The 24,729-nt window shown below is 42.0% G+C and overlaps 1 protein-coding gene across 1 annotated transcript in view; it reads right to left on the bottom strand.

Annotated features, from left to right (window-relative positions):
- Window positions 1-24,729, bottom strand: part of MICU1 (mitochondrial calcium uptake 1) — a 205,215-nt gene that overhangs the window by 70,157 nt on the left and 110,329 nt on the right. The window contains exons 7-8 of the mRNA XM_087701830.1: window positions 7,780-7,862; window positions 382-579 (exon numbers count right to left, since the gene is read on the bottom strand). Coding sequence (XP_087557956.1) covers window positions 382-579; window positions 7,780-7,862 — 281 coding nt within the window. The remainder of the gene's footprint in view (window positions 1-381; window positions 580-7,779; window positions 7,863-24,729) is intronic.

Genomic DNA, 24,729 nt, shown 5'->3' with positions numbered 1-24,729 from the left:
ATTTAATCTTATGGGGCAAAGTTTGGGACATATGTAATAGAAGAAATCAGGTCAGAAAACTAAAAGCAAGAGTGTTGGTTTTTTTTTTACTGCAGAATAGAAATATTTTGTGCTGCAATGTGGTATGTTTTATTTTTTAGCCCATTGCTCCAAAATCAACCAGGCATTCATCTGGCTATCTGGGATATTTCAGGAAATCTAAAAGCATCTGGATTCTCATGGGAGGTAAAAGGAACGAGACCTCCTGGGTGCACAGATTATACCATCTGTTTAAATAAGCTGTGTCCCTGGTAACTAAAGCTAGTGATATTAATATAACAAATCTTTAAGCAAATGGAAAGCGAGTTAAGCAAGATCCCTGTGGATTATTTAGACACTAACCTCGAGCTTGAGAATGTCATGCTGAAGTTTCCGCTGGAACTCCAAGAAGTGGGAGATGGTCAGTTTCCCCTTCAAATCGGCTCCAAAAAAGTATGTCGTCAATGCTGAATTGAAGCCAGTCTTCAACGTATTCCCAGTAGTGGAACGGTCCCTGTGACGCATCCCCATGCTAGTCTGGGAACGAATGATGCTCTGAACCTACAGAGGGCAAAACAGCAATAGCAATAGCATTTAGAGTTATATATATATTGCCCCACCATAATGCTTTATAGCACTCTCTGGGAAGTTTACAAAATAAGCATTGTTTGCATATTGCCCCCAATAATCTCTAGGTCCTCATTTTACTGACATTGGAAGGATAAAAGCCTGAGTCTGTATATGTATATGTATGTGTGTGTGTGTGTCTATATCTATCTATCTATCTATCTATCTATCTATCTATCTATCTATCTATCTATCTATCTATCTATCTATCTATCTATCTATCTATCTATCTATCTATCTATCTACCTACCTACCTACCTACCTACCTACCTACCTACCTACCTACCTACCTACCTATCTATCTATTTTGTGTCACAGTTCACCCACAAAAGCGCGGCCGACAAAAGCGCGCCCGACAAAAGCGCGGCCGACTAAATCGCAGTGACAAAACCGCGAGTTCTAAAGCGTGCCGACGAATGAGCGCTGAAGCGTGCCGACAACAGCGCGCTGACAGAAGCGCGCTGTAACCCTAACCCTAACCCTAACCCTAAACCTAACCCTAAACCTAACCCTTACCTTAACTTAAATCGCGCTTCTGTTGGCGCGCTGTTGTTGGCGCACTGTTGTCGGCGCGTTGATGACATCGCGGTTTTAGCGACGCGGTTTAGTCGGCGCGGTTTTGTCGTTCGCCCTTTTGTCAGGTCACGTTGTGTCACAACCCCTGGTATGCCCAAATATGGGAGGAAGCATACTGCTTCCTTTCTCTGTCTATCGTCTCATCCCAAGAGACCATCCAGACAAAAAGCCATTATTTTTACTGTTGCCTTTGTTACATTTGTGTTGCATTTGTGCTGATAAATAAATAAAGGGAGACTAGTATAGATCTATTTCAAGCTATTTAGCTCTCATCAACTAGCCATACCCTTACTGGGATTTGAACATATCTATCTATCCATCCATTTATCCATCCATTTATCCATCCATTTATCCATCCATTTATCCATCCATTTATCCATCCATTTATCCATCCATCCATCCTGGATTGGAAAAGAATGAAATTTTAAAATCGGAGAAGAAAGAATAATTTTGCTGATGATGTCTCTTTCACAGTTGAAAATCTGCAAACTCTAGTGGAAAATTCAAGTTGCATGGTGAAAAAAACCAGGAATAACTTTGACTATAAGGAAGATCAAATCCATGATCTTCTTTATATTCAATCTTCACCTCCAGGAGCAGAGGTGGGTTGTTGCCAGTTCAGCCCGGATTGAGCAAATCAGTAGCAGCAGTGGTGGGAGGCTCCACCCACCCGCCCGGACGCTTCTGTCACATGTGCAGAAGTGTCTCGCGCGTGTGTGTGCCCAAACTAGTAGTAAAAAAATTAGCAACACACCTCTGGACAGGAGGTGTAGCAAACTGCCTTAGAATGGGCAAAGAAGGTGTTGAAGTGGTGGCTATCTTTTGTTTTTCAGAATTAACTATCAACAAAAAAAGGAAACAATTGTCCCAGACCAGCATTTGAGAGAGGAGCAATCAAAGCTTTGGGAAAGATATTCAGATGCTGGAATATGTTTCTATCTGCAGAGATGAGACTCATGCAATTGTTTTTCCTCTGACACACTATGGAAATAAAAGCTGGACATATGTTGCACACAGAGAAACAAACAACTGTTGCAGTATTTGACAATTTCTGAGATCTTGTTCTCAGGTTATTGATTTCAGTGAGACAGCAGAAGTGAAGAATGAGGTTATTTTCACACAAGGAAAATGGGCAGCGTAACCTGGCAACTCTAATTCTAACCCCGATAATAGTAGCAGGATTACTAAACCACTAAAAAGAATTAAAAATACAGGAAAACAATCCCAGCTGCTTTTCAATTGTGCATATGGATTTAAATACAAATTCAAATTTAAAAAAAAATAGAGTAAGTAGATGACAATGTGTAAACAAAGAGGTCAAGAATTCCTGAACAACGTATATATTTCTGCTTAAATATTGGATCTGACTTATTTTAACCGCTTTATTTGTAAAATAATTTTGGATTGATTTATGATGTTGAGATTGAATTGTATGTTGTATTTTCTAAGATGGCTTTGAAAGACTGCTAACTTGAAGGAGAACTAAGAAATACACTTAATAACTCAATGAAACAAAAGAATATTCGGCATAAATCCATAGCAGGAACAAGATTTCAATTCTTGGCAATATTCCTGGACAGGTTATTAATCATCCAATAGAGAATTGAATTTACGATGTTTCTTTTTTATTATGTGATATATTCCAATACAATTTAGACTCCAGAGAAATGAAAGGTTACTGCCCTAACTTCTCCTCTGATACAGACATTGCAGTCTTTTCATTCCAGGAAAAAAAATCTTATTTTCCGAATTGGTCAGGAGTCTGCCAGTTTTTAATGTTCCAGTGCAATAGAGTTAATTTTTAAGTTCAGAATATCACTTCCTCCTACAATAATAGGAGTATGTTATTTTGGTTCCACCACAAAACCGCGGTCGACAAAAGCGCGCTCGACAAAAGTGCGTACGTGACGTCATCACAGCGCGATGAAAACATCGCGCTGTGAGCAGTAAATGTAAAATTAAAGCGAAAACCTTACCCTAACCCCCCCAAACCTAACCCTAAACCTAACCCTAAACCTAACCCTAAACCTAACCCTTAACCTAACCCTAAACCTAACCCTAAACCTAACCCTTAACCTAACGCTAAACCTAACGCTAACCCTTAACCTAACGCTAAACGTAACCCTAACGCTTAACGTAACCCTAAACCTAACCCTAACCCTTAACCTAACCCTAACCCTAACCCTAACCCTAACCCTTACCTTTATGTGAATCGGCTTGCTTTAATTTTATTTTTATTTCAATTTTTTTTGTCGCGCTGTGATGACGTCACGTACGCGCTTTTGTCGAGCGCGCTTTTGTCGACTGCGGTTTTGATGGGTCACGTGTTATTTTAACAGGTAATATATAACTCAACCACCTCAATGGGAAGACTGATGTAGCCAGAAGGTACAGGAAAAAGGGATCATAAAAAAGAATATGGCAAAGGTTCCCCTCACACATATGTGCTAGCCGTTCCCGACTCTAGGGGGTGGTGCTCATCTCCATTTCAAAGCTGAAGAGCCAGCGCTAGCCGAAGACATCTCTGTGGTCATGTGGCTGGCATGGCTAAATGACAAAGGCACATGGAACGCTGTTATCTTCCCCCCAAAGGTGGTTCCTATTTTTTCTACTTGCATTTTTACATGCTTTCGAACTGCTAGGTTGGCAGAAGCAAGTAACAGGAGCTCACTCCCTTATGCAGCGCTAGGGATTCTAACCTTCAGCTATAAAACCTTCAGATAACCTTCAGATATAAAACGTAGCAATTCCCATTTTACAATATTACATGCTTTTTAAAAGAGACTGCTGAGTTTCCTCTTGTCCCTGTTGGAAAAGGATTATTAAATTTTGCCCAAGCCCCACTGATGGTGGGTGGGAGGGAACATCTTAGGGGGGTTCATAATTTTATCCCTTTCCCTCTCTCCTGGAGCTTTCATTTGTGGCAAGGGATTCTCAGTGTAGACAAGTGGGAAATAAAAACATGCAATGGTCTCCAACCACCAACAGTGAGAAAAGAAAGGGAGAAACATTTTTTATATGGGGGAAAAACATGACCAAATTTGGTATCAAACTCAAGGCCACTCAGTAGTTCAGTTGTTGGTAAAGGTAATGGTTCTAGAACTATATGTCAGCCTCTGCTTGCTGCTGCTTCGGCTGCCATTGAAACGGGAGGGGGGGCATGGTATTTGGGAGGGGAATCATTATGTGCTGGAGGAAGATTCTAGACGCTGTTTGACCATCTTACTGCGCAAGTGGAAGAAGGGAGTTTCCCGCCAAGGTTAACTGTCCAGCATTCCATCTTGGTGATGCCTTTTGAAGTTATCTCCCACCTGACAGTTGGGTGCATTATAATTGGACTATGGACTGGGGTGCCAAGGGGAGGGGATTGAGTTATACATGATATTATTCGCTTTCGCGCCTAATTAACCAGATTCAGCTTAGCTTTGCAACTGTTCGTTTATAATTAGTAAAAGTACACTTGATTTCAATTCAAATGGAGCTGAGTGGTTTCTTTCCTGATTACTAAATGAAGGTGATGCTGACATTATAATAAAAATGTAGCTCCTAGCTGTGTTGTCTGAATCTCTTGGGCAGTTCAGCTTCCTGCTTGACTAACTTAAGGAATCTGACACCTCTAAAGTTAGAAGGTATTCCAGCCTTAGAAGGGAATATTCAATCTGAATGAAAAGAATTATTTTGTTTGATGAAAAGAAGGACTAGGGGAGACATGATAGCAGTGTTCCCACAGGGGCTGCCACAAAGAAGAGGGAGTCAAAGTTATTCTCCAAAGCACCTGAGGGCAGGACAAGAAGCAATGGGTGGAAACTAATCAAGGAGATAACCAACCTAGAACTAAGGAGAAATTTCCTGATAATTAGAACAATTAATCAGTGGAATGATTTGCCTCCAGAAGTTATGAGTGCTCCATCACAGGAGGTTTTTAAGAAGAGATTGGACGACCATTTATCTAAAATGCTGAAGGGTCTCCTGCTTGTGCATGGGGTTGGACTAGAGAGAAGACCTTCAAGTTTCTTTCTCAATGTTATTTTATTCTATTCCATCTTGGAAGCATTTGGAAAGAGATTCTTTCTAATGTTGGCATTGGCAAAAGGCAAACTCAAGCACCCCACACTCGATGCAGAAGGCTACAGTAGAAGACTATATTTCTGCTAAACTCCAAGGGATACCTAACTTGGCGTAATGGCCAAAACCAAAACAAACCTAGATTTACAATCTGTGTGATATAGTTATTGAGATGTTGGGAGACCAAGTGCTAGTCCATTTTTAGCCTGGTAGCTCTCTCATTAGGCTTTGGGGAAATTCTGAGGTAGAAGAGCTTATATCTGAACCAGAGGTGGGTTCCTACCAGTTCGCACCTATTCGGTAGAACCAGTTCGTCAAATCTACCGAACCAGTTAGAAGAGGTTCCACCAGTGGACCCGGAAAGCAGGCCACACCTACAGAAGAGGTTCCAAAAATTTTTGAAACCCACCACTGGTGGGGGTGTAATGTCCCACAGTTATCTACGCATTAATAATGATCTAGTAATATTTTCTTATACATTTTAGGGACCTTTCCTTACATAATTGGTGTTTTCTTTCATACTTTTGGATTTCTAATTTCTGTTTCCGTTAGTTGGCAATTGCTAAAACCAATCCCACGTGAAAAAGTATTCAAAGCCTTCTTGATTTTAATTGTCAATTTATTTATTCCTGCACATTGTAATATTTATTCATTTACATATCTCTGTTTTTCCACTGTTGTGCAAACACAATTCCAGCAGCTACTAACATGTGTAAAATTAAATATTATTATACTTCCTTTCAAATAGCCAACAAAATATTCCTGGTTTTAATTCCATATCTTGCTTTACGATTGCTTCTAACCATTAAGTTCTGAATAGCTACTTGGACCAACCTAAGTACTAATTCATAATTTCATATCCGGTCACATGGGCGGCAAACCACTCCCATCCAGTCACATGGGCAGCAAGCCACTCGCATCCGGTCACATGGGTGGCAAGCCACTCCCACAAAGGAGGCCACACCCACAGGTTCCAACAATTTTTGAAACCCACCACTGATCTGAACTCATAGAAGAAAAGTAGGCTGGAAAAAATAATAAAACTGTGACTGAGTAAGGGAGGGAAATCATTGTCTTCCTTATTTATGGACTGCCAGCTGCAGCTTGGCAGAGATTACGACATATTGGAGGCTCTATTTTTAGAGCTCATTAAATATCAGTGAAATAGCTTTGCCTGCAAAATCAAGGTCTTAGATGTGAACAAAAATACACAAATGTTATATACATTGCTGTCTGGATCCGTAAGAAAATTCATTCCAAAGTTATCGGAGATGAATTTCAGAACTTGAACACATTTAACATTAACATTAATCATTCTAACAGAGTGATGTTTAGATTGATTCAAATGTAAAATGATACAACGCAGATTGAAATGCTTCAAAGCAGTTGTTTTTGGAAGCATTTTGAAGGTCAGGCTTTCTAATAAGACATCTTGATTATTTGTACCGACAATACCAGAGAAATAAAGGGTCAGAAAGATGTTAATTGTGTACTGGTTTTAATGATTTATGATAGTTAGGGCCCTCAGTCGCTTTAACAGTCTACAACAAACCACAAAAAGAGTTGTCATTTTGATGTAACATACTAATGATCAAGCATTGGTTACTCATATAACATGCTGCTTTTCAACTATCTATGAAAATGTTTTTGTTTTGTTCTTATATATATGATTCTTACAGACCAGTGGTAGGATTCTTTCTTTTTTTTACTACTGGTTTTGTGGGCATGACTTGGCGGGCATGGTAAGGCTTGGTGGGCGTGGCATGGCTTGGTGGGTGTGGCAGGGGAAGGATACTGTAAAATCTCCATTCTTATCCCACTCCAGGGGAGGGTTACTGCAAAATCCCCATTTCCTCCCAATCAGCTGGGAGTCAGGAGGCAGAAAATAGGTGAGGGAGGGGCCAGTCAGAGGTGGTAGGGAACAAAAGGATGTTAGCTGTCTGTTTGGAACTGTGTGTATCTTTTAAAAAAGCCAAGGTGGCAATCTTAAAAAAATCAGGCAATCCAGTAACAATTTAGCAAGTTCCCTTACAACTGTAAATCAGTTAGATGGAAAAGAAAGAGGAAATGAAAGGGTAGGGAAGAGAAAAGAGGAAAAAATGGGGTTGCCAGACAGTATTGCCAGTAGTAGCCCAACACACTTGAAAGGTGTCAAGTTAAGAAAGACTGCTTTACATAGAGACAGAATCAGCGGTGGGTTTCACATTTTTTTACCACCAGTTCACCCCGCGTGTGCCTTCCGCGCATGAGCCCAGCCTCAAAAACATGCCTGAATAGGACGGCATACAGCTGAGGCGGGTGGGCAGGCCCTCCCGTGATTTCCGCTACCAGTTTGGGCGAATTGGTCCGAACTGGCTGAATACCACCTCAGGACAGAATCATATAGACATGCCATCATGGATTATGAACAGACAGTCCTCTTAAGAGCAGAGAACTGCACAAATTCGCTTTCTTAAAAATTGTGTCGGAAAGGAAAAAAGAAATGAAACTTGCCTGTTCAAATTCTTCCATATCCACTTCTCCATCGCCATTTAGATCAAACATCTTGAAAGCAATTTCAAAGTTTCTCTGAGGAGCTAGGGGAAAAAAACCAGTATATTATAGACTTCACATTATGGAGTAATCAGAAAGCAGCAATAATTATAATGATTATAGTGATTTAAGAGTGATATTACGGCTTAAAACTTCTTTTTTAAAAATATTGTTCTTGTTTTTGCAATATATTTCTTATGTCTCTCCAGTGGGTTTTCTTTTTCTTGTTTTTGTTTCTGCAGCTTTGTTAATATGTATTACCTTAATAGTTCCTCTTTAGCAATTTTCTTGCAAAAATATATCTCAGTAATATCTTGGAATTATGAACTCTGTAGGGCTATTTTTCTCCAGTAAATCCATATTATGTTTCATAACTTTATTTACGGGTCTACTACACCCAAAACATCTGTAATGTCTGTCTTCTCTAAGGAAATAGGATAGAGAAAGCCTAATTAGATATGGAGGATCCAATGCTAAACTAAAAGTTTCAAATCTAAGCATAAATTTAAATGCAAGTTGTTTATCATGGCAGCCCTCTGATAAATGTATGCGGAGACGAATTTGGTGGAATAAGTGGGACAATGAAAGGTTTTAATTAACTCATTTGCAACAAGAAGATTCTGTGTGAAAAATCAGACAAATGACAATTTCATTTTAAGTGCTATTTACTTGATATCAAATCCTGCTGTTTTCATTTGGAGTTACTTCTTATTAAATATTGTGGCCTTAGTAGCAATAGCACTTAGAATTATATACCGCTTCACAGAGCTTTATAGCCCTCTCTAAATCGTTTACAGAGTCAGCCTCTTGCCCCCAACAATCTGGGTCTACATTTTATCGACCTCAGAAGGATGGAAGGCTGAGTCAACCTCGAGCCGGTGAAAATCAAACTGCTAGAAGCCAGCAGGCAGCAGAAGTAGCCTGCAGTACTGCATTCTAACCACTGCACCACCACGGCTCATAACTAAACTGTAACGAAAGTTATAGGAAGATGAAGGACAGGTTATACCTCCCGCTTCTAAAAATATATTGGTGAGCCCACACTTAGCTCAGTGATGGCGAACTGATGACATACACGTCAAAGGTGATAACACTGCAATATTTTGGGTGACACGTCAACATTCATCAATATCTGAAAAGCACAGTGGTACCTTGGTATTCATTGGAAATTCATTTCAGAAGACACAACAACAGTATTAAGAAAACCACATGACTTATTACATGGCCTGCTATTTTGGGTCAGAGAAAATAGAGAATCACAAAGCAGCCGATGTCAGCAAATTTTTCCTTGGGCATCGACTATCAGGAGAATGACGAGCGCTGGGACAAAAATTCTACTTAAAAATCTGTCGGGAACTGAATTCGGGAACTCAGCAGTTGAGGGCTGAGATATCAAAACTGACTCAGCTTTCCATCCTTCCGAGATGGGTAAAATGAGGACCCAAATTGTTGGGGGCAATAGGCTGACTCTGTAAACAGCTTAGAGAGGGCTGTAAAGCACTGTGAAGCAATATATAAGTCTAAGTGCTATTGCTATTCTCAAAAGCACGCCCCATTTTTATGTGATCTGCAGAGGGTATGTGAGAATGGGGGTGGTGGTGTGTCGCACAACCTTTGGACTTTCTGGAAATTGCACAATGGACCCTGCAGTCTCTAAAAATAAGTGTGTTTCCATTTTGTAATGATTTGGTATTTCTCTATATAATACCTATCATCACACAATTAGACTGTATTTTTAAAAGAAAACAAACAAATACACAAAGAATTCTCTTTTGTCATTCTCGTGTGTCTGTGTCATATGCCGGCAGAGTCAAGTTAGGCATTTTCCGAATATGCGGAAAATGAGGTTCAGCATCATTGCCCTAGCCCAGTGGTTCCCAAACTTGGCAACTTTAAGACTTGTGGACTTCAACTCCCAGAATTCTCCAGCCAGCAGAGCTCTGCTGGCTGGAGAATTCTGGGAGTTGAAGTCCACAAGTCTTAAAGTTGCCAAGTTTGGGAGACACTGCCCTAGCCTATTCATGCTGATTATCTTTGGTCTAGGGAAGTTAATAAATCCTTTCCCCTCTTCTCCATTGTTTTAAGCACTCAGGAAAATATTAACTAAAATCTAGTAGCTGCAATAATTACTGTCCCAAAGAAATATCTCTGTAATATCCATATTATGGCACATTTTGCCAGGGAATGACTCAGAAGAAAGCTTTGTCTCTAGTAATACTCTGTTTGCTACTTAATTTTGAATAGAGGCTGTTATCTGTATTTCCATATCAAGTCTTCTCATAACTATTATCCCTCTGCATCTTTGATTTGGGTCAAATACACTCAGCCATTAGTTCAATTGTTTATTTACATCACTTGTTTATTTACATCAATTACATGATATGAGAATTTCATCTGAGTGTAATGTGATTTTTGTCTAGTCATTCTGTGGAGGAGGTGAGGCTGGTTTGCCTTCACGCGCTCAACACTCCACCCCAATAGTTTCCAGGAGAGGATTCACAAGACGTCCCACCCTGCCCTCAAGCTAATTAGACACTATTCACCTTCAGGAATAGCAAAAAATGACAAAGTTCACCTTACTGAAAGAGCAATTACAGGTACTCCTCGACATACGACCACAATTGATCCTAAATATTCTGTCTCTAAACAAGACATTTGTTAAGTGAATTTAACCCCATTGTATGATCTTTCTTGACACAATTGTTAAGTGATTCATTGCATGTTAGTAATATAGTTGTTAAGTCAATCTGGCTTCTCCACTGACTTTGATTGTCAGAGGTTCTCATAAGGTGATCATGAACCAGGTAAATGGTAATTATGAACCAGTTGCCAAGCACTTGAATTTGATCACATGACCCTGGGGATGCTGCAACAGTTGTAAGTGTGAAAAATGGTCATGTCATTTTTTTCCAGTGCTGTTTTAGCTTTGAATGGTCGCTAAATGAACTGTTATAACTTGAGGACTACCTATACCCGTGATGGCGAACCTATGGCACAGGTGCCAGAGGTGGCATGCAGCGCCCTCTCTGTGGGCACGTGAGCTGTCGCCCCGGTTAAGCTCTGCTGTGCATGTGGGCACAACTCCCGCCGGCCAGCTGGTCTTTGAGTCTCTGCAGCCTATGCATGGGGGGGGACCTGCCAGCAGCCGTGCATGCATGCCCAGGGAGCGGGGCATGGGGGGGCATGCATGCATGGGGTACATGCATGGGTCCCACACACCCATGTATGAGGGGCAGGGTGCATGCATTTGAACGACGTGTGCATTGCATTTTGGGGGTTCAGATGAGCACGCATTTGCACACACACACATTTGCACATGTGCACACACACACACTTTGGGCACCCAGTCCGGAAAAGGCTAGTCATTACTGACCTATACCCTTAAACAGCCTCTCCATCTTTTGAGTGACTATACTTTGAATCCCTTAGGTCTCATTAATATTTTCCATAAAACATGAAAACATAAAAATAATAGGTTCAATACACTTCCCGTATCAATCACCAGAGGACAATATGGAGTATATTTGCTTTTAAATTTCGACACTCAACCCCTTCATATTCTTTACACATGGCAACTGCCTAGAGGCACAGCCTCTGAGCCTCGTAACATTTTCTGGTGCTCATCAAAAAGACGCCTAAATGGAATTTTAGCAAACTTATACTATTCTGCAATGAGAAGTAAACTGAGAATGCTATTTATAGTAGACGTCCTTGCAAATGTCTTAATATTCTCATCTTGTGCTGCAGAATGGGAATATTAGGCCTCAGAAACCTTAAAAGAATTTCAATGAACTGAGATGTTTTCCTTAGATGCTCCTTATACTATTAATCATACTTTCTCTCTTGTTCTCCCCTCCCCAATTAATACATTATATGCGAAATCAGACACTATAATCATTCTGCATTAATATAGGATGGTTTTTTTTCCTTCTAATTCTTTCCTCTTATTTGGAGGGAACAGGAAATATATCTCCCTGTGGGAATATGCATCTTCATACGCTGTTGGAATTCAAAGATGTGAACGCAGCACAGTATTCATTCATATGCAGTAGAAGCCAACGTGGTATAAGAAATATATGGCTTTCTCCAAAATGTTTAATGCCGGTTCCATTCCTAGTATCTTATTACCAAACAATTGTCATAGCTGCCCCAGAGCAACTAAAGAAATACAGCTTGCGATAGCACAGAGAACTCTCAAAGGATTTTCCCTGCCAACAGACACTATATATTTGCGTTACAGAACTGCTGTTCTCGGGGCTTCTAAGGAAATTAAACTAAGACATTTGAGTTTTAGGTAGGTTCAGATATATTACTATTTGTTTAAAGTCCAAAGGCTCTTACATGCTTTTCAAGGTTTGCATCAGTGGTGGGTTTCAAAAATTGTTCGAACCTACTCTGTGGGTGTGGCCTCCTTTGTGGGAGTGGCTTGCCGCCCATGTGACCGGATGGGAGTGGCTTGCCGCCCATGTGACCGGATATGAAGATGCCGACGACACTTGTCAGAACCACCTTAAATTACCTCACACACAGCACTGGCCTGCATAAGAATAGGATGTAAACTTGTTTTTTAAAAGGCATCTTTGGTTTGCGTTAAAACAACTTCAACACACGCAATGTTCTGATGCACCACAAATGCAGTAGTCATCCTTACCTTTCACAGAGGCACTGAGTTTTATAAATATGAGCATGATAGTGTAGAATAATCATATCCAAGGACCAGTAGTGGGTTTCAAAAATTTTTGGAACCTCTTCTGTAGGTGTGGCCTGCTTTCTGGGTCCACTGGTGGGACCTCTTCTAACCGGTTCAGTAGATTTGATGAACCGGTTCTACCGAATAGGTGCGAACTGGTAGGAACCCACCTCTGGTTTGCATGTAGTATTATCAACCAGATTGTGATTTTAACTTTCCTCCTTTTGTAACAGTAAACTTAGGAACCTAGTATATGTCTCCATTATGAGACCTCTGATGGACTGACCTAGGTCTCCCATCCATTATTTCCTTCCTCGTGATACTACCATTTTGGAAGTATGTCTATGGATATTCTCAATTATCCAGATCATGGTTGTCCCAAAGGTGTTTTTTTCAAAAGGCAACTGGACTTTATTTTATTCATTTTTTTAGAATAGAATAGAATAGAATAGAATAACAAAGTTGGAAGGGACCTTGAAGGTCTTCTAATCCAACCCACTGCTTAGGCAGGAAACCTTCCACTTCAGAGAAATGGCTATCCAACATCTTCTTAAAAACTTCCAGTGTTGTGTATTCACAACTTCTGGAGGCAAGTTCTTCTACCGATTAATTATTCTAACTGTCAGGAAATTTCTCCTCAGTTCTAGCTTGATTCTCTCCTTGATCAGTTTCCACCCATTGCTTCTTGTTCTGCCCTCAGGTGCCTTGGAGAATAGCTTGACCCCCTCTTCTTTGTGGCAACCCCTGAGGTATTCGAACACTGCTATCATGTCTCCCCAAGTCCTTCTTTTCATTAAACTAGACATACCCAGTTCCTGCAACTGTTCTTCATATGTTTTAGCCTCCAGTCCCCTAATCATCTTTGTTGCTCTTTTCTGCACTCTTTCTAGAGGCTCCACATCTTTTTTACATTGTGGCGACCAAAACTGGATGCAGTATTCAAAGTGTGGACTTACCAAGGCACTATAAAGGCATTTTCTTTGAAAACATTTTGCTTCTCGTCCAAGAAGTTTCTTCAGTTCAGAACTGAAGAAGCTTCTTGGATGAGAAGTGAAATGTTTTCAAAGGGAAAAAAAACCCCAAGAAAGTCCAGTTGCCTTTTGGGAAAAGCATCTTTGAGACACCATTCTGGAAGGACCATTTCACAATCTCTCTCTTTTTTTTTAAGAATATTTTTTATTTCCATTTTCATAACACACACTCACATGTATACTATACATAGCCCGTATCATATAGTATTAAATAATAATTACATCAGTTCCTCTTGTCAACAATGCCCAGAAAAATAGAAATCCATTATAGCTCTTCTGCTCTCCATATATCTCTTTCTTCTACCACCCTCCAACTTTCTATCTTTCCTCCATCATCCTTTCCTACTCTACTTCCCCTCCCTTTCTACTGCTCCTCTCTCTACAATCCACTCCTCCTTATCCTTCTCATCTTCCCCCCTTACCCTCTCTCCTATCCTTCTCTTCCCATCTTTCTTCTCCCTTCTGTTTCCCACTCCTCCTCTCATTGGTGTATTTCCGCTACATGTCAATATGCTTAACATATCCTAGTTTTAAAGAAAAAATAGTAATAATAATAGTAATGAAAATATAAGAAAAAAACAGTATACACGTGGGGTCAAATTACATTAAAATCTAACACGTCTCGTCAAACCTGATATATCCCTCCCCCCCCAGCCCCCCCCCAACCTTCCCCCCCCCGACTTCCCAGAACCCGTACACGGTATAGATTTTTAACAAACACAGTCTAAAATACATTGGAGAAAAGAATAAAAAATTGATAACATCTTTACATTGAACTTAGCTCCTCCTTGCTAAACTAACTTTAAACAATTTAAATCATTCCTGATCTTAAGCAATAGCAATATATAGCAGTAGACTTATATACCGCTTCATAGGCCTTTCAGGCCTCTCTAAGCGGTTTACAGAGAGTCAGCATATTGGCCCCAACAACAATCTGGGTCCTCATTTTACCCACCTCGGAAGGATGGAAGGCTGAGTCAACCCTGAGCCGGTGAGATTTGAACCGCTGACCTGCTGATCTAGCAGTAGCCTGCAGTGCTGCATTTAACCACTGCGCCACCTTGGCTCTTAAGCTATCTGGAATTTCTTAGTCCCATATTTATTTTGTATATAATCAATCCATTTTTTCCAGTCTCATTTATATCTCTCATTTCAGTGGTCTTTAAGATATGCAGATATTTTACCCATCTCGGCTAAATTTGTGACTTTCAATGTCCATTCTTGAATTGTAGACCATTTCACAACCTTGAGGGCAATTGCCAAACTGCTAGGCCTGGCATTGTGCATTGCATTTTGGAAACATGCAACATGTGATTTTATCGAATACAAAGTAGCTGGATGGTTCTGTGAAGTACTGGCGTGTAGCTGAACACACCCTCCAATTGGGTAAATTTAGCACCATTAGGGACACGTGGCAGCTAGTGTCTCAAAGGTGCTTTTTTCAAGAGGCAACTGGCCTTTTTTTTTTCTTCCTTGAAAACGTTTCACTTCTCATCCAAGAAGCTTCTTCAGTTCTGAACTGAAACGTCTTCAAGGAAAAATGAAGAAAGTCCAGTTGCCTTTTGAAAAAGCACCTTTGGGACAACCGTGACCTGGATGACTGAGGATCTCCATAGACATGGTTGCTGGCGGCAATGTTTGCAATGCGTGCACAGCTGAAGAAGACCGTGGCACGACAAAACCGCGCTCGACTAAGCCGCGCCCGATTAAACCGCGTCGCTGACGTCATCAACAGGGCGACAACAGCGAGCGCGGAGAAAGAAGGGCACTTTAAATAGCGCTTTGAAAGCAAGCCGATTCAACTTAAGGTACGGGTTAGGTTTAGGGTTAGGTTTAGGGTTAGGTTTAGGGTTAGGTTAAGGGTTAGGGTTAGGGTTAGGTTTAGGGCTAGGTTAAGGGTTAGGGTTAGGTTTAGGGTTAGGTTAAGGGTTAGGGTTAGGGTTAGGTTTAGGGTTAGGTTAAGGGTTAGGATTAGGTTTAGGGTTAGGTTAAGGGTTAGGTTTAGGGTTAGGTTTAGGGTTAGGTTAAGGGTTAGGTTTAGGGGGCTTAGGTTTAGGTTTAGGTGTTAATTTTAGGTTTAGCGTTTACAGTGTGCTTCTGTCTCCGCGCTGTTGTCGCCCTGTTGATGACGTCAGCTACGCGGTTTCGTCGAGTGCAGTTTAGTCGAACGCGGTTTTGTGGTGGAACCGAAGAAGACATTTAAGATGTATAAACATAGAGATGGTACTGTTCTGACCCAGGCTTAACAGAATCACGAAACAGACTTGTCCCAAAAAGAACCCCTTTTTATTTGGTTAATGTGAATTCCTGGCATTCACATCCAGAAAAGTCCTGGCAATAAGCCTTTCAAGGTTTAATTGCAAAAATAGACCTTATCAGTCCTTGGATAGTTGCCAAGCCAAGAGCTTATTTTATTAATTAATTTATTTATTTATTAATTAGACTGATATACCGCTTCATAGGGCTTCCAGCCCTCTCTAAGCGGTTTACAATTTTTTTTTTAGCAAATTGAGTCAGCAACTTGCCCCCACAGTCCGGGTCCTCATTTCACCCACCTCGGAAGGATGGAAGGCTGAGTTGACCTTGAGCCAGTGAGATTTGAACCGCTGAGCTGCAGATCACAGTCAGCTAAAGTGGCCTGCAGTACTGCACCCTAACGACTGCGCCACCTCGGCTCTTAAGCTTCTATTAGCAACGCTGTAAAATAAAATACCTGGCAAGGAGTCTCTGTGAGGCACGAACTCAGATAAGCAGCTCTTCACAATGATAAGCGAACTAATTGTCTACTGCAAACTCCCCGTTTTGCTCCCCTTTATTCCCTATGGGAGGGACCATTCACCCTCTACCTGTACCTGAGTTGGGAGCACTTAGCTGAAGGTAATTTAAAATAGCTAGAGATATGTACTTGAAAATACATGCTGTTTCTCTAACAAACATTTCTAGGAGTCATGTTGATTATTTCTTATCCTGACTCCAAAACCATGAGAGATTAAATACCTTGCTATAACAACAATATTGCTGTATTCCTTTACAGCGGAGCTAAGCTAATGCTCAAAGGACCGTGTTCAATTTTCAGTGAGAATTCATGGCAATGGAAATTTATTCCTGTCTCCGTAACACGAAGATTAGATGAATAAATATGAAAAGTGCTTTTGCCAGGCATCTCTAGGAGGCCGCATATAAAAAAATTATGTAAGCTGAAGGTTGAGTGAATTCTTGACTACTTATATTATTGGGCAGGTGACATGTATTTCCTAGTACAATAGCTAAGTGCATCTTTATCTAATTCACAGAGCATATCCCAGGCATGTAACTTGAAGAAAATATATACTGAGATCACATAAATCTGTAAGGAGAAGAACAGGGGGGGGGAGTTAAACACACCATCAGTTAGAATCCTCGCGTTCCCACAAATGCTCCAAGTCCAAGCCCTTCTGATCCTTATCTGGCAGCAATTTAGCGATGAAATTAGTTGACCAGGTCCTTGTGTATAGGCTTGAATAAATATTCTGTAATGCAACCTTACAAAGGTCCTGGTTTTTTGTGTGTGTGCCTGACATTATCTTTTCTAACGTACTGTAGCATTTACAGATTTAATCTACCAAGCTTAACCCTGCCTCAAGGACACAAATGAAACAGAACTAGTACTTATGTGGTTGAGTGTGGACCAGTGGTGGGTTTCAAAAAATTTTCGAACCTACTCTGTGGGTGTGGCCTCCTTTGTGGGAGTGGCTTGCTGGCCATGTGACCTGGTGGGAGTGGCTTGCCGGCCATGTGTTTTCTCTCTCTCTCTCTCTCTCTCTTTCCTTTCTTTTGTCTCTCTGTCCCTTTTTCCTTTTTCCCTTTCATCTCTCACTTTTTCTTTCTTTTTTTCTTTTATTTATTTCTTTCTTCCTTTCTTTCTCTTTCTCTGTGTGAGTCTCTGTGTCTGTGTGTGTCAGTGGTGGGTTTCAAAATTTTTTGGAACCTCTTCTGTAGGTGTGGCCTGCTTTCCGGGTCCACTGGTGGAACCTCTTCTAACCGGTTCGGTAGATTTGACGAACCGGTTCTACCGAATAGGTGCGAACTGGTAGGAACCCACCTCTGGTGTGGACCAGAAGGGAGGTCTTGAAGGTTTCAAGGAAAACCCAGTAAGAAATCAGAATCCTTTACTACGCCTGGTGTTTTAAGTGAAGAAGGAAACATATTTCTCTTGATTTGAAGTTGATGAGATGAAATGCAATGATTTCTAAAGTAATCTGCAAATTCTGTTGAGAATGTGATTGATACATCTTAAGGGAAATGGATTGATGGGAGGTCTACCATGTCCTCAGTCTGCATCAAGAAGGCAACTTCCCAAGGGAATCCTAGTTTCATAGCATGAAAGATGTCCAGAGAAAAAGATATACAAGGAAGAAAAGGGAAATACCAGGCAACAATAGAGAGAAGATATTTTCAATGGAAGGTTACAATTATTAATCCCAACAAGAAAAAAAAAATCATTCAACGCTCTACTACCGTGCTTCCCTGAAAATAAGACAGGGTCTTATTTTCTTTTGACCACCCCCCCCCCGGAATAAGCGCTTGGCCTTATTTTCGGGGAGGTCTTATTATTTTTGAGGTGCAGGAGGCGGTGAGCGTAGTCACCTCATGGCTGCTGCTGTCTTACAATATTTTGGGGGGGAAGGCTTATTTTAGCGCATGCACTCAAAAGCCCGATGGGCTTATTACCCAGAGAGGTCTTATTTTTGAGGAAACAGGGTAATTTAAAAACGATTGAATTCAATAAACTTCTTGCAGGCACCTTGATTCCATATTACAATTTCAACTACATTGGTAAACAAGAATATCTAGGGGATTTCTTGATGCAGCCAAGCATAGGTGCCATGCCCCAGTTGTTGATATTATTGTCAACCATTTCCAATTGTACCGGATCCTGGCCGAGGTGGCGCAGTGGTTAAATGCAGCACTGCAGGCTACTTCAGCTGACTGCAGATCTGCAGTTCAGCTGTTCAAATGTCACTGGCTCAGGGTTGACTCAGCCTTCCATCCTTCCGAGGTAGGTAAAATGAGGACCCGGATTGTTGTTGGGGGCGATATGCTGACTCTGTAAACCGCTTAGAGAGGGCTGAAAGCCCTATGAAACGGTATATAAGTCTAACTGCTATTGCTATTGCTATTCTGCTACACTTGAAAGATTTGGTGCTATAGAAACTTCTATTTGTGAGTGTTGATAATTGATGCAGAAGCAGCAGAAACCTTCCTGCTGTCTCTACTCAAGAGCTTTAAGCAGCCATTCTTTTTCTAACTGTGGTAGCAGGGCAGCAGGACTTACTGAAGGAGACACAGTAGGAAGAGACACCATATCCTCCATCCACCATATCCGTATGACAACACAACAATCACATAAGAAAGTTGAGGTTCCGATCGAAGAGATTATTTGGAGCTCAGAGTTGAATTATATCAATAGCAATAGCAGTTAGACTTATATACCGCTTCATAGGGCTTTCAGCCCTCTCTAAGCGGTTTACAGGGTCAGCATATCGCCCCCACAATCTGGGTCCTCATTTTACCCACCTCGGAAGGATGGAAGGCTGAGTCAACCCTGAGCCAGTGAGATTTGAACCGCCGAACTGCCGATAGCAGTCAGCTGAAGTGGCCTGCAGTACTGCACTCTACCCACTGTGCCACCTCGGCTCAGTACAATATAGTAGATTCCAATGCAACAGATATAAGCATTTTTTAATATTTTCCATTCAAAGTCCACATGTTTAACTCTATGATATTGATACTCTGATCTTGGAACATATTGCTTTGAATTTGTATTTTGCATCTTGACAGAATTTTACATTATGAGATCCTTGCTGTTCTCCTTGAGCTTGGTTGTTTACTTGCAGACATTTCATTACCCAACTTAGATAACATCATCAGTGCTGTTCAGAGCTCGGACTTATTGTGGCCCTCCAACAGCCAGCACAGTTGGCAACAGATTTGGACAGTGAGAAGGTTGGGGAGGAACATGGGCCAGTCTTGAAGTCTGGAGAAGGCTCTGCCGAGGGCTCTGCGTTGGAGGCAGCAATGGGGCCAGGGCTGTTTGACAGTTATCAGCTGTCTTCGGAGTCAGACTTCAGTGAGGCAGACAGACAGCTGGAGCCCGTTCCCAGAGTGCGCATGCGCAGAGTTGCCAGACGAAGGGAACAGCTAAGAAACAACGGTTGACTTGGGAGTAAGGCCACAGGTGGACAGTGAATGGCCCCTCCCATCGGGAATAAAAGAGGAGCGAAAGGGGAGGGGTGTTTGCAGGAGACAATTCATTCCTGCATTCTTGCCAAGTATTGCGACGTCTGAAAGGTATCGGTCTGGTCACTCTGCAAGCCTGATAAAGGTCAGTAATTGTGAAATATCTTGAAAGACTGTGGGAGAGGAAAGACTTTGCTGGAGAGGAATTCACTGTAAATTAAATAAAAGGGGTTTATTGGGATGAGGACTCGGCTTCGTGCTGCTGGGGAAGCCTAGCTCAGAACAAGACTGAGCAGCACTAATAATGTTGCCTTGCTCGGTAATGAAATGTCTGCAAGAAAACAATCAAATTCAGAGAGCCCTACAGCTTTGAAATTGTTATATATGTCTAACAAAGTGCTGGGTAGAAGGGAGAAAGAGGTTGTTCCTCCACTCCCAAGTATAACACTGAATAGATGGGACCTGGCACTTAGTCACTGGCCAACAGCTGAACGCAAATTGACTAAGACACCTTTGCTCGCTTGTTTGTCAGGGAGGACAGATTCTGATTGAAGTCCAGTTTTCAGGAAACACTACAGGCTTATACAGAGGTACCCCCTATTATTTTGGTAACTTTAATAATGAGAAAAGCTTGTTCCAGCCCAGTTCCATTTCAAAAGTGAAACAAAGACTTGAATGATGGAAAACTGGCCATCTGGAACTGCCCCGAATTGCATAGGATGCTATTCCCCCAAAGTGTAGAAGAGAATTATGCCTCTAATACACTTGGTATATTTTGCTTAAATTCAGCAGACTTTAGAGTGATACTTCTCCATGGCCAGTGTTTTAATTATGGTCTGCCGTGATTTGGAGAATATTTCTGGCCATCCTGAGTTTCATCAATCCACCCCCTGCTCACAATTAAGCTTTGAAGATTATATATCTATATGCTATCTGTTCTGACCCCCCCTTCTCCGTTCAGGAACGAAAGCCAAACAGACATACAAAAGAATGTTTTAATCATTCCCGGCTCTTGCTGGCTGCGAGCCCAAAAGAAACAAAGATAATTGCTCTGGCAAAAGTCCTATAACTCACAAAACACTGCAAACAGGATTCTATATATCAAGCCATTTATCCAAGTTGGCTTCTCTCGATTTGTGAATGCGAACGAGGAACGAGAACAAGAACATTGACTCCTGCAACCAGGCGTGGCACCAACAGTTCCCTTTATACTCAGGAGAGAATCCCAATGATCAACAGCTGCTCGCAATCATCTGCTGTAAGTACTCAGTTGTTCCTTCTGTCGAGTAACCCTTCGACGGGGTGCATCCTGCAACAACTCACGAGTGTTTCCCTGAACACTCCCTCTGATCTAAGGCTCCGCCACCACCTGGTGGCCAATCAGTCTCTCCTCGCCCTGCTCGGAGTCGACACCCTGTCCAGGGTCCTCCACCTCCTCCAAGGCCGACTCATAAGCCCCCTCGCTCCAACGGCTCCTGCCGGGCCACAACACTATCAATATATACATTTCAAGCATAAGGTAAAGGTTCCCCTCGCACATATGTGCTAGTTGTTCCTGACTCTAAGGGGCGGTGGTTATCTGCATTTCAAAGCCAAAGAACCAGCACTGTCTAATGACGCCTCCGTGGCCATGTGGCCAGCATGATTAAATGCCAGAGGTGCAGGGAATGCTGTTACCTTCCCACCAAAGGTGGTTCCTACCCTGTTTCCCTGAAAGTAAGACCTCCCCGGATAATAAGCCCAATCGGGCTTTTGAGCGCATGCACTAGAATAAGACACACCCACCCCCGCAAATATGATTTTTTTTTTAAAGGAGACATGAAGTGATGTGACTATTCAGAGGGTTACTAATTAAGGATATAAACTTGTCTCTTCAAAAGACGGGTAAGTTGGTAATGTACAAATGAATGGATAGGCCTTCTCTTTCAGCATTACACTATTAGTTGACAAGCGAGGTGGGGGGGGGACACCTCTGAAAACCCATGGACTATGATTTCCATAATAAACACATGGTTGGATACTGTAGAAGAGCTTGCCCCAACTTGGCATCCTGAAGAAGGACGGGACTATAACTTCCAAAAACCTCATTTGGTAAGACTGATCATGCTGAATGTAGCGAAAAACAAAGCATGTAGAAGGATTTGTTTTACTGTAAAAGAAACTGCTATTCTAAATTTTGTTTTGTGAATATCTCAGAATGGCATTTCCTTCATGGCATGGGTCCAGGTTACTTGAGGGACCTTCTCGCCCCACTGGGATTGGCAGTCCGTCTCACCCCACCCATGTTGGCAGGAGAGGCATGCACCAAGTCCCATCTGCCCAAGTATTCCAGCTAGGTGTGTGTGTGTCCAGGAGGAGGGCCTCTGGAACAGGGGTCTCCAATCTTGGCAATTTTAAGCTTGGCGGACTTCAATTCCCACAATTCTCCAGCCAGCTGGCTGAGGAATTCTGGGAGTTGAAGTCTGCCAGGTTTAAAGTAACAACTAATCCCCATTCCCCCTCATGCTCCTCCTCTCCCCATGTTCTTTAGGCCTTAATGTTGTTTTAATTATTTAGGTTTTAATTGAGTGTGTGTGTGTGTGTGTGAGAGAGAGAGAGAGAGAGAGAGAGAGAGAGAGGGAGGGAGGGAGGGAGGGAGAGGGAGAGGGAGAGAGAGAGAGAGAGAGAAAGAGAGAGAGAGAGACGAGGTGGTGCAGTGGTTAAATGCAGCACTGCAGCTGACTGCAGTTCTGCAGTTCGGCGGTTCAAATCTCACCGGCTCAAGGTTGACTCAGCCTTCGATCCTTCCGAGGTGGGTGAAATGAGGACCCAGACTGTGGGGGCGATATGCTGACTCTGTAAACCGCTTAGAGAGGGCTGAAAGCCCTATGAAGCGGTATATAAGTCTAACTGCTATTGCTATAGTTTTCTTTTGTCAAAGCACCTGGTATGCCAATATGCGAGAGAGCATACTGCTTCCCTTTTGCCTTTCAGCCCCAATCCAGGAGCCTTCCAGACATAAAAAACATTTTATGTTGCATTTTTGCTGAGTGTGTGTGTGTGTGTGTGTGTGTGTTTTATACAAGTGTGTTCGTGTATACATGTGATATATAAATATGTATGTATGTATATATGTATGTACATGTGTGTGTGTCTGTAAGCCTCTCAGTCTTACCCTGTGGTAAGATAGGCAGTCAATACATTTTATAAATAAAACAAATGGCATTATGAAGGTAACATCCTGCCTCTGTCAAATGCTTTACAATATGATTGCTCCTGACCCACAATTATTTTCAGTCCCAAATCTCCAACTATCTCAGCTGGAGATTTGGCAAAGTGGATGAAGCATATTGTCAGTAAATATTAAAACAGTAGATGGCAGATGTTACCGAAATCTCTCTGTGGCTAATTTTTGAAGGTATGGAGGAAAAAAGACAGTTTTCAATTCAGCCAAAGCTATTAGTCTTATAAGGAAAGCATTCTAATTTGTGGCATAAAATAAGATGCTAATGACTGACATACATAAAAAGATCCTCACAGAATGGTTTAATTTGCTCCAACTAAATAGGATGTGAAAACTCAATGAATATAATTTTTCTTTCTTTCCAAATTTAAGCAGGCAGAGAGCTCTGTAATGGTTGAGGGTAACAGAGGAGTTGGTTAAGTTGGAATTTCAATCCAGAATTCTCACTTGAGGCACGAATGACCAGGCTTAAATTATTCTATTTCAGACACACTGTGCAAGGACCCAGTTCTTTGGAAAAGGCTCCAATCAGAGGTGGTATTTAGCCAGTTCTGACTGGTTCTGGAGAACCGGTAGCAGAAATATTTTTTAAGAAAGTTTTTTATTTTTATTCTTCATACATACGTTTCCAAATCTACATTCACATAGTTATTATTAATATTGTGTGTTATCTTTTAACATTTATAACTATTCATTTCTTCATCCAAAAATTTAAACATATAATCGGGATTGCTTTACCTGCCATCCCATACATCCATCTTGTTTTTACCACAACCCTACTTTTTCTTCCCTCTCCTTTTCTCCTTCCTTCCCTTCTTCTCTACTTTCTTCTTTCCTCCTCTCCTTTCTCTTTTCTTCTTCCCCTTCCTTTACCCCACTGCTCCCCTCTTCTTCCTCTTCCTGCCCTCTCTCCTACTCTTACTTCCCCTCCATGTCTTCCTCTCCTAGCGGAAATAGTTTGGAGAACTGGTAAATAGGCTGGCCCTGCCCTGATGAAGGGGTGGGTTTCTCGCCCCGTTCCAACCAATTTGGTTGGAACGGGGCCGGCGGCGTCCTCGTGCACGTGCGCAGTGCACGCATGCGTACTAGCGTCTGTGCGATGCTCCAGCTGCTCCTGGAGGATCGCGCAGGTGCTGTATGCGTCCTGCGCACGCATGGAAGCGCAGAACTCGTCAAAACCAGGTAAGAAATGTGGGCGGGCGGGTGGACCCTTCGGCGTTCCCGGAAGTTACTTACTTCCGGGTTCGCCGACCAACCAGTTCGCGGGGACCGCTGCGAACCGCCTGAAACCCACCCCTGCCCTGATGCCTCCCAGCCTCTCATCTGATCTTCTTTTGTTGCCCTGAACAGGAGAACAGAGCTGGAAAGCAGGTGAGCGGGGTGGGGAGGGAATGGGGATTTTGCAGTATCCTTGTGCCATCACGGTCCTAGGATGAAATAAACTACCAAACAGGACCACAATCCTAGACATTCTTTGTTAGGAATTTTCTGTGGCAGACATAAGGCATCTGTGACCCTGCTGTTATTGTGGTTGATATGATGATTCCACTGGATTTGGATTGGATTTATTACATTTATATGCTGCCCTTTTCCCCGAAGGGGACTCAGGGCGGCTCACAATTCAAGTCAGGGAAGGGGGTACAGACAGGGGATAAAAAAGACGAACATAACAATACACAATTTAAAAGCACACAACAGCCATACAATTCGAGGAGGGGGGCAAAAGCTCTTTAGCCCCAGGCCTGTCG

Source organism: Thamnophis sirtalis, unplaced genomic scaffold (genome assembly GCF_051295495.1).
Source record: "Thamnophis sirtalis isolate CommonGarterSnake01/CBP01778 unplaced genomic scaffold, rThaSir2_p1.2 scaffold_15, whole genome shotgun sequence".
NCBI classification, from domain to species: Eukaryota; Metazoa; Chordata; class Lepidosauria; order Squamata; family Natricidae; genus Thamnophis; species Thamnophis sirtalis.
Note: the sequence above shows the minus strand (reverse complement) of the source record. Positions and strands in the feature narration are given on the sequence as shown.